At 38.7% G+C, this 11,576-nt stretch overlaps 1 protein-coding gene across 1 annotated transcript; it reads left to right on the top strand.

Annotated features, from left to right (window-relative positions):
• Positions 1-2,878: 2,878 nt before the first annotated feature.
• LOC140014434 (uncharacterized) lies at positions 2,879-4,087 on the top strand. Its single transcript, XM_072065302.1, has one exon. It carries the CDS (start codon positions 2,879-2,881, stop codon positions 4,085-4,087), a length of 1,209 nt encoding a protein of 402 aa, XP_071921403.1.
• Positions 4,088-11,576: the final 7,489 nt, after the last annotated feature.

Below are 11,576 nucleotides of genomic sequence, written 5' to 3'. Positions count from 1 at the left end.
TTATAACCCATTTATTCTAATTTTTTACAAACTCATATAAATTTATTTTGTAAACTAAATTATCAATTTATGCCATTTTACACCCATCATTAATTTTTAATATTTACTTATTATGCCAAATAAGTCTAATTATCAATTTTTTTTCCATCCGCGTGCTATGTCGCAAAATTACATATTATTTAATAATTGACCAATGAGAATCTAAAAATTTTGACTAAACAATATGAAAGTTAACATAAAAATTTAATCCAAAACTTTGAACGCCTAGTATTTTTTCGTGTATAAATTTAAAATTTCATTTTGAAAAGGTAAGAAAGAAGGTTAAAATTTGTCATAAATTAGTGATACTAAAAAATGATCAAATTAATAAATTACGAGGAAATAAAGCGATAAGACAAAACCAACAAAAAAATTTACTAAATAAAACAAAAATAGTTAACATAAAAAATAGTTAAAAATCCTGATGAGGATTAGCAATCACTTCATTTAGCATACAAGCAAAGATAAATTTTCAATAAATAGGAATAACTGATAGAACAGTGAAAGGTTACATGGCCAAAACTTCTTGCCAACCTTCAGTACCAGAATAAACAATAGCTACTTGAATTCCCACAAATTGGTAGACGAAATAAATACACTTACAATCCATGAAACTTTTACAAGTTAATACTCCTACCAAGGATTGTAACAAAAAGACTGGCAGCAGAAGCAGAATAAGTAAATGGAAATGATAGTACTTCAAATTTGCAACAAAAAATCCTCTTCTCAGTTTTCAAAATCCAGGTGGAGTCAATTCTATCAAAATACTTAACAAGCACTCAGCTTCTCAAGCTCCATACAACTGCATACACTGTTGGAATCCGCTGACAAGTTTGCTGTTGGCTCAACACAAAACAGAGAAGATTCCTGGCAACCAAAACCAAATTCAAAGTTCTGTTTTTTGCTACTTAAAATTTCATCTAGACAGAAAGATAAAATTCTTGTCACCACATTTCTAACAGTCCCCATTATCAAGACAATCAACAAAACAAAAATTTGCAGTCAGGCTTAGAATTGTGAAGTGTGAACGAACAGGGAAGGGTTGATACTGCAAAAGTCAACTCTAATGTACTAGCATATTTCCTTGTGCAGCTAAACAGAATTTACAAACAAACATCAGAAAATCCTTTCATTCTGAATCATAAATTTCAATGCAATAATTAAAAGCTTAAACAAAAGATAATTGCTCCTACCCTTCCTGCCTGACTTACTACTAGATGATACAATACAAGCATGAAATGATACCCTAAGCTCACACAGATTGTTCTTTCACTCCCATGCGGTACAAAATATTCAATGGTGTGACATTTTCCTCTAGAATATGCTTTAAGGATAACCAAAATAATTCAATGGCTTAGAAGCTGAAATCAAAAGTAAAGTTTTCTATTCTTAGATATCAAGGTTAACGCAGTGTATGTTGCACATTTTTAAGTGAAACTTTAGTACTAGTGCAATTAGAGAACCAATCAAGCAAAACTTTCCTTGAGCCAAAATCAGAATCTTTCCATTTCCCAGATAACCAGGCACAAATATAACCATGTCATAACAAGAAAGGCCGAGTAATACACAAGACACAAAATTCCATTCCACATTGTAGCTCAAACTCTATGTTGGGCTCTGAGAGAGTCAAACTCGGGGAGAATTTAACCATGAGTTAGAATGGGAACCACAACCATGGATTTGATACCACATCCAACCCAAAACCTTAAGGCATTGGGTCTATGGATCATTCCCACTTATATGTTCCTTATTCTACTCATCTCTTTCCGATGTGGGATATTGATTCACACTTGATATCCCAACAATCTCCCCCTCAATTGTGAATCTCTTCCACATCGGACCTCTCTCCCTAGCCCATCCACTCCATCAAACCCACTTCAATCTGGAGTGTACGATTTTTGCTCAAGAGCTCACATGCCCTTGCCTCATTGCAGGTTTGCATGATTTTTTTCCCGCTCTTATCTAAGCCACACCTTACCACTCCTACTGACTTTTTATCTCGGAATCACTGCCCAGCCGAACCTGGCTCTGATACCACTTGTTGGGCTCTGAGAGAGCCAAACTCGAGGAGAATTTAACCATGAGTTAGAACGGGAACCACAACCATGGGTTTGATACCACATCCAATCCAAAACTTTAAGGCATTGGGTCTATGAAAAATTCCCACTTAAGGCATTGGGTCTATGAAAAATTCCCACAATCATGGGATTGACACCACATCCAATCCAAAATCTTAAGGCATTGGGTCTATATTAGTGTGTATACTTGGTGGCTGGGTTGAAGTCTCTGCTGCAGTTTTGGCTATCTTGTATCTATTAGTATCTATCTATATTTGGTAGTTTTGATAATTGCACATAATTAGGTAAATTGGGGCTGAAGTCACGGGAGCCTGGGGTGCACATTGTACTTGTATATATAGAGTAGATGGCAATGAGAAAACCATGAAAACTTTTCCCAATTCTTTTGGTTTTACATGGTATCAGAGCCTTCTGGCTCTGAAACAATACCAAACCCCTAAACTATAAATCCTAGGACGATGACAGATCAAAAAGCTTCAAGTTTGAAGACCAATTCGTTGTTTTTATTGAGCGCGAATGACAACCCAGGCAATTTAATTACGCAGACACAATTCAAAGGACCAAACTATGAAGAATGGGCTAAGGCCATGAGAATTTCGTTGAGGGCAAAGAAGAAACAAGGTTTCATTGATGGCACCATTAAGGAGCCGAACTAGAACTCAGATGAAATTGATGATTGGTAGACAGTGAACTCCATGATTGTGTCATGGATCTTTAACACCATCGAACCAGGCTTGCGTTCCACGATTTCATACAAGGAAATGACAAGGGAATTATGGGATGATATCCAGCAGCGATTCTTTGTTCGTAATGGCACGCGAGTTCATCAATTGAAAACGGAGGTTGCAAATTGCAAACAAAACAGGGATTCGATCATGGCTTATTATGGTCGACTAAAGAAACTGTGGGATGATTTGAATGATTATGATCCGATGCCTACTTGTTCTTGTAATGGATGCAAGTGTAACTTCGTTACACGGCTTCAACAGCGTCAAGAGGAAGAGCGGGTGCATCAATTCCTCATGGGGCTTGATGAATCATCTTATAGTAATGTTCGTTCCAACATCATCACTTCAGACCCTCTTCCAAACCTTCATAGGGTTTATTCTCAAGTTACGGAGCAAGAACAAGTGCAGGTAATGACTGGAGCAGCTCCCAATCGGTCTGATCCGGTGAGCTTTGCCATGAAAACAGTTAGCCCAGGCCCTTGGAATTCAAGGGGGGACCGAAAAGATGAGGGAGTAGTTTGCTCTCACTGCCAGAAACCGAGACATAGCTTTGACACATGCTTTCGTCTTCATGGCTATCCCGACTGGTGGCCAGGAAATTCGACTCAAGGAAGAGGCAAAGGACGTGGTAACCAGGGGCGTGGTCGTGGTGGAGTAGCACGGGCTCATGTTGCACAAGGGGCAGTACAGGAGGCTGCTAATGTTTCCCATGGGAGACCACTTGATGATTCTGATAAAGCTGGATTGGACAACTTGAGCAAAGCTGATTGGGAGACTTTGAAGTCTCTCTGGAACACTCACACAAATAATACATCAGTTGCTCAGCCAAGACTTAATGGTAAGGCATATTTACAATGGTTGTTTGACACAGGTGCTTCGCATCATATGACGGGAGAGGAAACTGCATTTGTAGAGTTTCAAGGAATACTTCCTTGTCCCGTGAAAATGCCAAACGGTGAATACGTTATGGCAATAGGAGAAGGAACAGTTCTTGTAGGAAAATTATCTCTCAAGGGTGTTTTATATGTCCCTGAAATACGATGCAATTTGATATCTGTTTCAAAATTAGCCCGTGACAAAACTCATATTTTGAAATTCACTGATCGTTTATGTGTTGTCCAGGACCGCACTTCGAGGATGCTGATTGGAGTGGGTGAAGAGCTTGAGGGGCTGTATGTCGCACGAGAGGAGCCTCTGGTCAGTGCTCATGGAGCCGCTGCAGTCAAGAATATGGGTTTGTAGCATAAAAGGTTGGGACATCCCTCTGTGCGAGTCATAGAAAAGCTCCCTACAATAGACGGTAATATCGAGATAAATAAAGGTGGTCATGAACCTTGTGACGTTTGTTTCCGAGCAAAACAAACTCGTATTCCTTTTCCTATTAGTGATCGTAAAGCTAGTGATATCTTTGAATTAATTCATTGTGATTTGTGGGGAGCTTATTGAGAGGCTAGTTTTTGTGGTGCTACCTATTTTCTGACTATTGTTGATGATTGTTCTCGTGGTGTATGATTTATTTGTTAAAAGGGAAACATGAGATTCCATGTGTTGTTAAGAATTTTTTTAGCTATGATCGAGAGACAATTCAATAAACAAGTCAAAATTATACGTAGTGACAATGGTACAGAGTTTACTTGTTTAGATGATTATTTTAAGGAGTGTGGCATTATTCATCAGACTTCCATGGTTGGGACACCTCAACAAAATGGAAGAGTTGAGAGGAAACATCGACACATTTTGAATGTTGGTAGGGCTTACCTATTCAATTTTGGGGAGAATGCATTCTCACTGCAGGATATTTAATCAATCGTACTCCATCGTTGATTTTGGGTGGAAAAACTCCATATGAAATTTTGTTTGGAAGCCCTCCATTTATTTCTCATCTTAGAGTATTTGGATGCCTATGCTATGCTAAGAACATTAATCGGGAAAAGGAGAAGTTTGCAAGTCGAAGTTATAAGTGCATATTCATGGGTTATCCATATGGTAAAAAGGGGTGGAGGGTGTATGATCTAGATAGGAAGGTTTGCTTTGAAAGTCGAGATGTTGAGTTTGTTGAGCACGTGTTTCCTTTTGTCCATACGGACTCTGTAAGGTCGATAACTCTAGATCCTCTGCCTACTGTCATTGAGCCTACTATATTGGAGGACGTGCCTGAGATTGAGGCACCTCCGCCAGCCTTTGAATATGACGGACAGTCCGTGGAAGAGGGTGTGACAGCAGATGGGATCGTACCAATACCTGAAGTTTCAGAGGTTACAGGTGCAGCAGACGATCTTGGTTGCGGCAAACGAGCGCGACAACCTTCGGTTCGTTTGCATGATTATGTGTTGCATACAGTCGCCCTCAATTCCTCGAGCTCTCCTTCCTCTTCCTTGGCATCCTCAGGTACGCTCTACCCATCACAAAACTATGTGAATTGTGCTAAATTTTCTCTATCGCATCGTCGATTCGTGGCTGCAGTAACTACAGGGATTGAACCAACCAGTTTTAAAGAGGCAATGCAGCATTCATGTTGGCGTGAGGCAATGAGAAAGAAGATTGAGGCTCTAGAGGATAATGGGACATGGATAGTTGCTACTTTGCCTACGGGAAAGGAGGCTCTTGGTAATAAATGGATCTACAAAATCAAGTATCATGCAGACGGAACAATCGAGCGATACAAGGCACGCTTGGTTGTTTTCGGGAATCACCAGATCGAGGGTTTTGATTATACTGAGACGTTCACACCTACTACAAAGATGGTCACGGTTCGTACCTTCTTGGCAGTAGCAGCGATCCGTGGGTGGGAATTGCATCAGATGGATGTGCACAATGCTTTTTTGCATGGCGATCTTGAGGAGGAAGTTTATATGCATTTTCCACTAGGTTTTACGGCACCCGGAGCGGATAAAGTGTGTCGTCTGCACAAGTCTTTCTACGGGCTGCGACAGGCACCGCGGTGTTGGTTTGCCAAGCTGGCTGCGACTCTGGTTCAATATGGATTTCAGCAATTTGGCTTAGACTATTCTTTGTTCACGTTTCGGCGTGGCAAAGTTCAGTTGACCATTTTGGTCTATGTGGATGATCTGGTGATAGGTGGGATTGATAGTGATGCCATTCATGCGTTTAAAACTTACTTGAATGATTGTTTCCACATGAAAGACCTTGGTAAATTGAAGTACTTCCTTGGTCTTGAAGTAGCGCGAAATTCGACTGGGATTTTTCTTTGTCAGAGAAAATATGCTCTCGATATTATTTTTGAGACCGGTTTGTTAGGTGCTAAACCTGCCGGCACACCAATGGAGCAAAATCATCACCTTGCTTTAGCTAAGAACGAGACCCTTCCTGATCCTATGCCTTATTGGCGTCTTATTGGTCGTCTTATCTACCTGACGATTACTCGCCCTGAATTGTCTTACTGTGTACATATCTTGGCACAATTTCTGCAGGAGCCATGGCATAGTCATTGGGAGGCGGCCTTTCGTGTTGTTCGTTTCTTAAAATTTCATCATGGGCAAGGTCTTTTGCTACGCTCTGATTCCTCTCTTCATCTTACGGCTTATTGTGATGCGGATTGGGCGAGTTGTCCCTTGACTCGACGGCTTATTGTTAGCTTCTCTTGCCGTCCCTCACTCATCTCCTATGCGGATTTATTGTGATAGCCAGTCCGCTCTTCACTTTGCTCACAACCCTGTGTTTCATGAACGCACCAAGCACATCGAGGTTGATTGTCACTTTGTTCGTGATGAGATTCGTCGTGGTATTATTCTTCCTCAATTTGTATACTCGTCTCACCAACTCGCTGATATCCTAACCAAGGCTCTTGGCAAACGTTCGTTTGATGACATTCTTTGCAAGTTGGGCATTTCCGATCTTCATACTCCAACTTGAGGGGGGGTATTAGTGTGTATACTTGGTGGCTGGGCTGAAGTCTCGGCTGCAGTTTCGGCTATCTTGTGTCTATTAGTATCTATCTATATTTGGTAGTTTTGGTAATTGCACATAATTAGGTAAATTGGGACTGAAGTCACGGGAACCTGGGGTGCACATTGTACTTGTATATTTAGAGCAAATGGCAATGAGAAAACCATGAAAACTTTTCCCAATTCTTCTAGTTTTACACTCTAGCACTACAACAATATCGAGAACCTTCTAGCACAATCAGGATCTAATGGTTAGTTTGGCAGTAGTCGTGGTTGTGCTATGGGTACCTCTTTGCAGGGGTGGTGAGCAGCGGCCAGACTCTTAACATTCTCCGGGAAAATCTTCAAGACACCGTGGGTTTATTCATAGATCAGCTCAGAAATCGGACATAGAAGGGGCAAAAACCTTCTATTAAGCAGAGACGGCGAGAAGGGAGAGGGAATCAAACACTGGAGGAAGGGGGATCGGGGGAAGCAGCGGGCTTGCTGGTGGGGAGGAGAAGAAGATTGACGGTGAAAACTGAAAATACAAAGAAGTTTGGGAATGTAATTTAAATGGTTGATTGGGTTTGATGAATTACCCAATATACCCATGGGTATAATTGGGTAACCCATATATAAAAATTTAATGTACCCATATCCAATTATTAATGGGCGAGTATGGGTAAAATTAATTAAATGAGTTTATTTGACACCTCTAACTATAAGTGCCTAATAGAATATTCATCTATTCATTTGTCGTTGGAGTTGAGGATTCTTCATCACACAGAGCGAGTGCATTTTTTTTTTTGGTTAAACGAAGCCGGCGACGCATGATGTTGAGACAACTTAGAGAACTATATTACCTTAAGTTGTACAATATTGGTTCATTGAATTCAAATCTTTCATCATTTAAAGGAAAAAGAGAAAATTTACACCAAACGTTATTGGATTTAGTAGGACCTTGACTAGTGTCAAAATGGATGATTTGAGCAGATTTGGGTTGGTTAAAATGGATAATGGGTATAAGTGAGTCAACGCATTTATATCCATTTAATTAAATGGGTATAAATAGGTAAGTCAAAATTGAATTGGGTAATTGAATTACCCATTTATAACCCATTCATTTTAAATTTTTTTAAATTCATTTTTGAAAACTAAGTTATCAATTTATATCACCCTTTGCACTCATCATTAGTTTTAAATATTTACTTATAATGCTCAATAAGTCTAATTATCAATTTTTTTTCCATCCGTACTCTTTGTCGCAAAATTGCATACTATTTAATAATTGAACAATAAGAATATAAAAATTTGAGCTAAGTACTATAAAAGTTACCATAAAAATTTAATCAAAAAATTTTGAATATCTAGCATTTTTTGTGTGTAAATTTAAATTACAGTTTGGAAATGTAAGAAAATAGATTAAAACTTGTCATAAATTGGTAATGTTGAAAAATGAGCAAGTTAACAAACTAAGATAAAATAAAATGATAAGATAAAACCAACAAATAATAATAATAATAATAATAATAAAACAAAAATAATTAGCATCATGACAAAATGAAAATTCTAAAAAAAATGGGTGGGAGAAGAGAAGAGGTTTGGGAGAAAACAATTCTAAATGAATTAATTAGATTTGATGGGTTATCCAATAATGCCCATTTATTGAATGGGTATTATTGGGTAATCCATTTATACCCATATGTAAAAACTAAAGATACTATACCCATTTATTCATGGACGGGTATGAATAAATTTAGTTAAATGGATTTACTTGCGGCCTATAACCTTGACCATGAGTTTTGTTGCGAGGTAATCTGGTCGGATCTGGATTGTTCATATCAATTGTGATACTTTTCATTTTTTCCTTTTTTGATTTTTTTGTTTATTGTCCGTTAGAGAATTTGACTTTTGCCGTTTAATCCAGGACAGATTTTCTTTCAGTTACACCCTAGCATATATTTGTTTATCATTCACTGTTGTTCTAAAATTTGTATGTTGTCCCATAAATTTTTACATTTTGCACATAGGTCCTTGTTGATTTAAATTAGTAACTGTGGAGGCCAATTGTGTATTTGTCCGCCTCAGCAACGGGTGCTTGGAGGGGGGCCTCCCCAGGATTCGAACCCTGGTCCTTTGGGGTAAGGGTCTTGGGGTTGAAATCCTGGTACCACTTGGGCCCAAGTGGTACCAGAATTTCAACCCCAAGACCCTTACCCCAAAGGACCCAAGTGGTACCAGGATTTCAACCCCAAGACCCTTACCCCAAAGGACCAGGCCAAGTGGTACCAGGATTTCAACCCCAAGACCCTTACCCCAAAGGACCAGGGTTCGAATCCTGGGGAGGCCCCCCTCCAAGCACCCGTTGCTGAGGCGGACAAATACACAATTGACCTCCACAAAAAGTAGCTCAAGTGGTACCAGGACTTCAACCCCAAAACCCTTACCCCAAAGGACCAGGGCTCGAATCCTGGGGAGACCCCCCTCCAAGCACCCGTTGCTGAGACGGACAAATACACAATTGGCCTCCACGAAAAAGCCGGCCTTTTGTGGGGCGGGTCAAAAGAGGGTCGGGTATCCGCTAAGATGCGGGGCGGGTTAAGGTCACATAATTAAAAACCCGCAGGTACCCGATCCGCCTTGTTGAGGCGGACAAATACACAATTGACCTCCACAAAAAGGCCGGCCTTTTTGTGGGGCGGGTCAAAAGAGGGTCGGGTATCCGCTAAGATGCGGGGCGGGTTAGGGTCACATAATTAAAAACCCGCAGGTACCCGATCCGCCCCGCATATATATTTTTTATTTTTATACACACACACACACTATATAAAATAATAAGTTAGAACTAAATAAGTAATTTTATTGAACAAATTGCATTACAAATATGAGAGACTATAGTTTATTTACAAGATTCATTTGTAAAGGCCATGATCTTATATCTATAGAAAAAAGTTTAATTAATGTGGAACATATATATTAAAAAATGTGCTACTTATTTCAAACTTTTATTGATTTTGAATTCTTTTAATTTTTTTCCTTTATCTTATATTCTCTTCATATGCTTGTTTCTTGGTGGGAAACATTTTTTTAGAAAAAAATTATTAAATCTTAGATGAATGTGTAAAATATAAAATTAAATTGGTATAAATCATTTTTTTAAAAAAAATTAAATGATAAACAGGTGCGGGACGAGTACCCGCTGATCCGACCCTATCTCAGCGGGTACCCTTTATAGGGTACTCGTTGATATGCGGGGCGGGTAAGGGTCAGAAAATGGCTGACCTGCAAGGTGCGGGTCGGATCAGCCAAATGGTGAATGAGACAGGTACCCGACCCGCGTGGCTGACCCGACCCGCGCCCACCCCTAGTGTCAATGTGATATACCGTGCCTTTAAAGTTTTGTTATGCAATGTATTGGAACTTCCTCTCAAACCATGTGCATGTTTTTGTCCAATTTTAGACTGAATCTTCTTTACCACAGCAATAGATATGGGCTACTTGTTCATTTGCATATGTGTCAAAACCTCGATTGTAGATCATTCTTGTAATAAGGTCAGAATATCTTTCTCTTTTCGTGCTTTCTTTTATAATTTTATTTATTTTTCTATTTTGAATATATTAATGTGCAGACAACAATTGTATTTCCTTATAAATTAAAGACATTCGGTTTGTTAACATTGAAGTTAAAGAGGATATTCTTAGACATGATATTTGATATAGTGCACAAGTTGAAATTGTCCATCTCTTGATTATGTGTATGTGGAACAAAATGTAGAAGCTTAACTTGGATTGAGAACATATAAATTTGGAACCTAAATTTCTTCCCTGGATACTAACTAATATCCTACATTCGTTGATGAGGCCAGCCACTGATGGCTGGTGGAGTTCTTGCGGAGAATAAATGAAGAGGAAATGGCAAAAGTGAATATAAGAGGAGATAAAGAAGGGACAGAAAGAGAACTGCAAACGGGCCCTTCTACGTTTTGAAGTCAAATTGTATGACCGAGATATCGTCTAAAATAGCTACTTTACCCACAAGGATTTTAGGAATTGTGATTATGCCTTAGAAAACCTTGATTTCAACTTTGACTTAAGTTTAGAAGAATCGAACACCTTTGTAAATTTTTTCTTTTAGCAGGAGAGAAGTGAGATTTAAGAAGTAGGAAGGAGAATATATGAATCCAAAACCTCTATATTCTGATAGGGATGACAGCAGGGCAGTTTTGGGGTAGGCAACTCACCCTATTCTACAAAACTTTTTCCAGTCCTCGCCCCATCCCCTGCACCCCTAACCCCCACCCCTGCCCTGTCCAACTACTCTCGCGGGTACACCTATCCAATCTCACTATCATTATTATTTTTTATTTGATTTAATTTTTTTATTTGTAATAGATCTAATAATAATTTTATTAATCCTTCTTTTGAAATTTTATCAAAATATTACATCACTTTATCACGACAATATAACATATTACTTAATTCGTACAAATGTATTTATATAATAACAATAACATAACATTTATTTCATATTATACATATAAAAACATACATAAGTGTTATATCATGTTAAAAAAAATTATACTCCATTCCTTCCTGATGGGACGGACACCCACTCCTATTACCATCCCTATATCTTGTGCAGTTGTGCTCCTCTATATGAGCTCTTGTTTATACAGGTCACACTTGATGGATTTTCTCAAAATATTTCAAAGGTAAAAGTTGTCAGTTCCAAGTTGAAGAATGTTTTTGAAAATTGCATGTGCATGCAAATGACTATTAAAGTTCGAGCATTAATGATATTATGTACTTTGAGAATTTGCTTTTTGTCTTTTTGTAAGCAAATT

This window comes from Coffea arabica, chromosome 9c, assembly GCF_036785885.1.
Source record: "Coffea arabica cultivar ET-39 chromosome 9c, Coffea Arabica ET-39 HiFi, whole genome shotgun sequence".
In the NCBI taxonomy this organism is placed as follows: Eukaryota; Viridiplantae; Streptophyta; class Magnoliopsida; order Gentianales; family Rubiaceae; genus Coffea; species Coffea arabica.
Note: the sequence above shows the minus strand (reverse complement) of the source record. Positions and strands in the feature narration are given on the sequence as shown.